Here is a 1,637-nt window from a genome sequence, read left to right on the forward strand (position 1 = left end):
CCTCCACTAATTCTTGTCTGTTGCCTCAACAAACCAACCTACCTACCTCCCTCCCCGGCCCAAAAATAAACAGCAACGATGTGCAAGGAGGAAGAGCAAAATATAGCTCTTCCTCCTCCATCATGCCAAGATCTACAAATTGGTGATAGCACTTCATCTCTAGACACGAAAATTGCAGATGGTTCTACGCTCTAGATCCACCTGAACGCCACAAGGAAAGCTCGTACTAGTAGAATTTATTTTTCTCCCGACACCAATCATTTAACAATAGCAAAGCATTCTCTTGATACAGACAAGAAAGCAGCTCAAGTTCATCATCTTACTCCAAGAAGATGAAGGGAAGAGGGGCATGCAAACTTCAAAGAATAACAAATATCTCTTCATATTAAGGCACAAATCTCTCTTATACTTTACAACAACGACGGCAACAAATGTCCCAATAGGCCAACACAGCAGCGGCAACAACCAAAGAAATTTAACTAATAAATAGTAGCAGCAGCAGTATACTAGTGGCACCGCTTAAAGAACAGCACGAGAAGCAGCTTATTTTTGAACTGAGAGGACGTGATCTCTGGGCGCGGATCCGAGGCTTAGCCGCGGCAGCGGGTGATGCGGGAGCATCCGCGGTGGTAGGGGTTGGCCTGGGCGCCGGGGCGGCAGTTGTAGTAGCTGGCGCCGCGGCGGTTGCAGGGGACGGTGCCCCTGCGCAGCGCGCCGTAGCTGATGTAGCCGCGGCCCTGCAGCACGCGGCGGTGCGCCTCGGCCGACGCGGACCCGAGCTCCCCCTCCGCGTCCTCCCCGCCGCACTCGGCCACGGTGCCCCTGCACTCCCCGCGGCCAGCGCCGCCGGAGAGGAGGCCGAGCTGCAGGTGGTCCCCGCCGGCGATGGACGAGGCGGAGGCGGACAGCGCGACGGCGAGCACCAGGAGGAGCAGCACGAGGCTCCTAACGCCGGCCATGGCGCGGCGGCGGCGAGGGGTAGCGGGCGAGAATGAATGCGCGTGGGGGAGGGGAGCGCACAGCGAAGCCTTAGCTGGCGCGGTGTGACGAGAGGAGGGGAGAGGAGAGGAGAGGAGGGAGGTGGGCGAGAGGGATAAAGTGGGAAGAGGCTGGGGAGCGGCGGGGGTGGGACTGGTGAAATAGAAAGGGGTCCCAACCCCCGAGCCAAATAATAAAGACGCGGAGCGGGGCGGAGGAGAACGGTAGCGCGGCGCGATGCGGCCGCGTTGCGACTGGATTCGGCGCGGTGCGGTGCGCAACAACTGGACACAACTCATGTGACGAGGAGGAGGAAGCGTGTCGTCGGAGACAATGGCCATGTGCAGCCAGGCAATGGACGATGAGACGAACCGCGTGGTCGTAATAGCGGTATGTGATCGGCGCAAAGCTCGCTGGATGATTAAAACCTGACTATAATGGGACGAGAGCTGTGGGAACATGGAGGATCGTGGGACGGTGGCAGCTTTTCAGGTGGGCTTTCCTGTGGTGTTCGGCCACTGTCTGTTGGCTTGCTAAATTTGTAAAGTTACCACGAGATGATGGTGCCCTTTTATGATATTACTCCATTATTGAGCGAATTTTAAGGGTAGACGGTGTATTGGAAAGGAGAGGGATGTTTGTGTTATGGTAAAATTTCG

At 56.4% G+C, this 1,637-nt stretch overlaps 1 protein-coding gene across 1 annotated transcript; it reads right to left on the bottom strand.

Moving 5' to 3' along the window:
• Window positions 1-357: 357 nt before the first annotated feature.
• LOC125508175 (protein RALF-like 33) lies at window positions 358-1,147 on the bottom strand. Its single transcript, XM_048672782.2, has one exon. It carries the CDS (start codon window positions 957-959, stop codon window positions 591-593), a length of 369 nt encoding a protein of 122 aa, XP_048528739.2. The 5' UTR covers window positions 960-1,147; the 3' UTR covers window positions 358-590.
• Between the last annotated feature and the right edge of the window lie 490 nt (window positions 1,148-1,637).

This window comes from Triticum urartu, chromosome 5A (genome assembly GCF_056163025.1).
Source record: "Triticum urartu cultivar PI428250 chromosome 5A, HENAU_Tu73, whole genome shotgun sequence".
Lineage (NCBI taxonomy): Eukaryota > Viridiplantae > Streptophyta > Magnoliopsida > Poales > Poaceae > Triticum > Triticum urartu.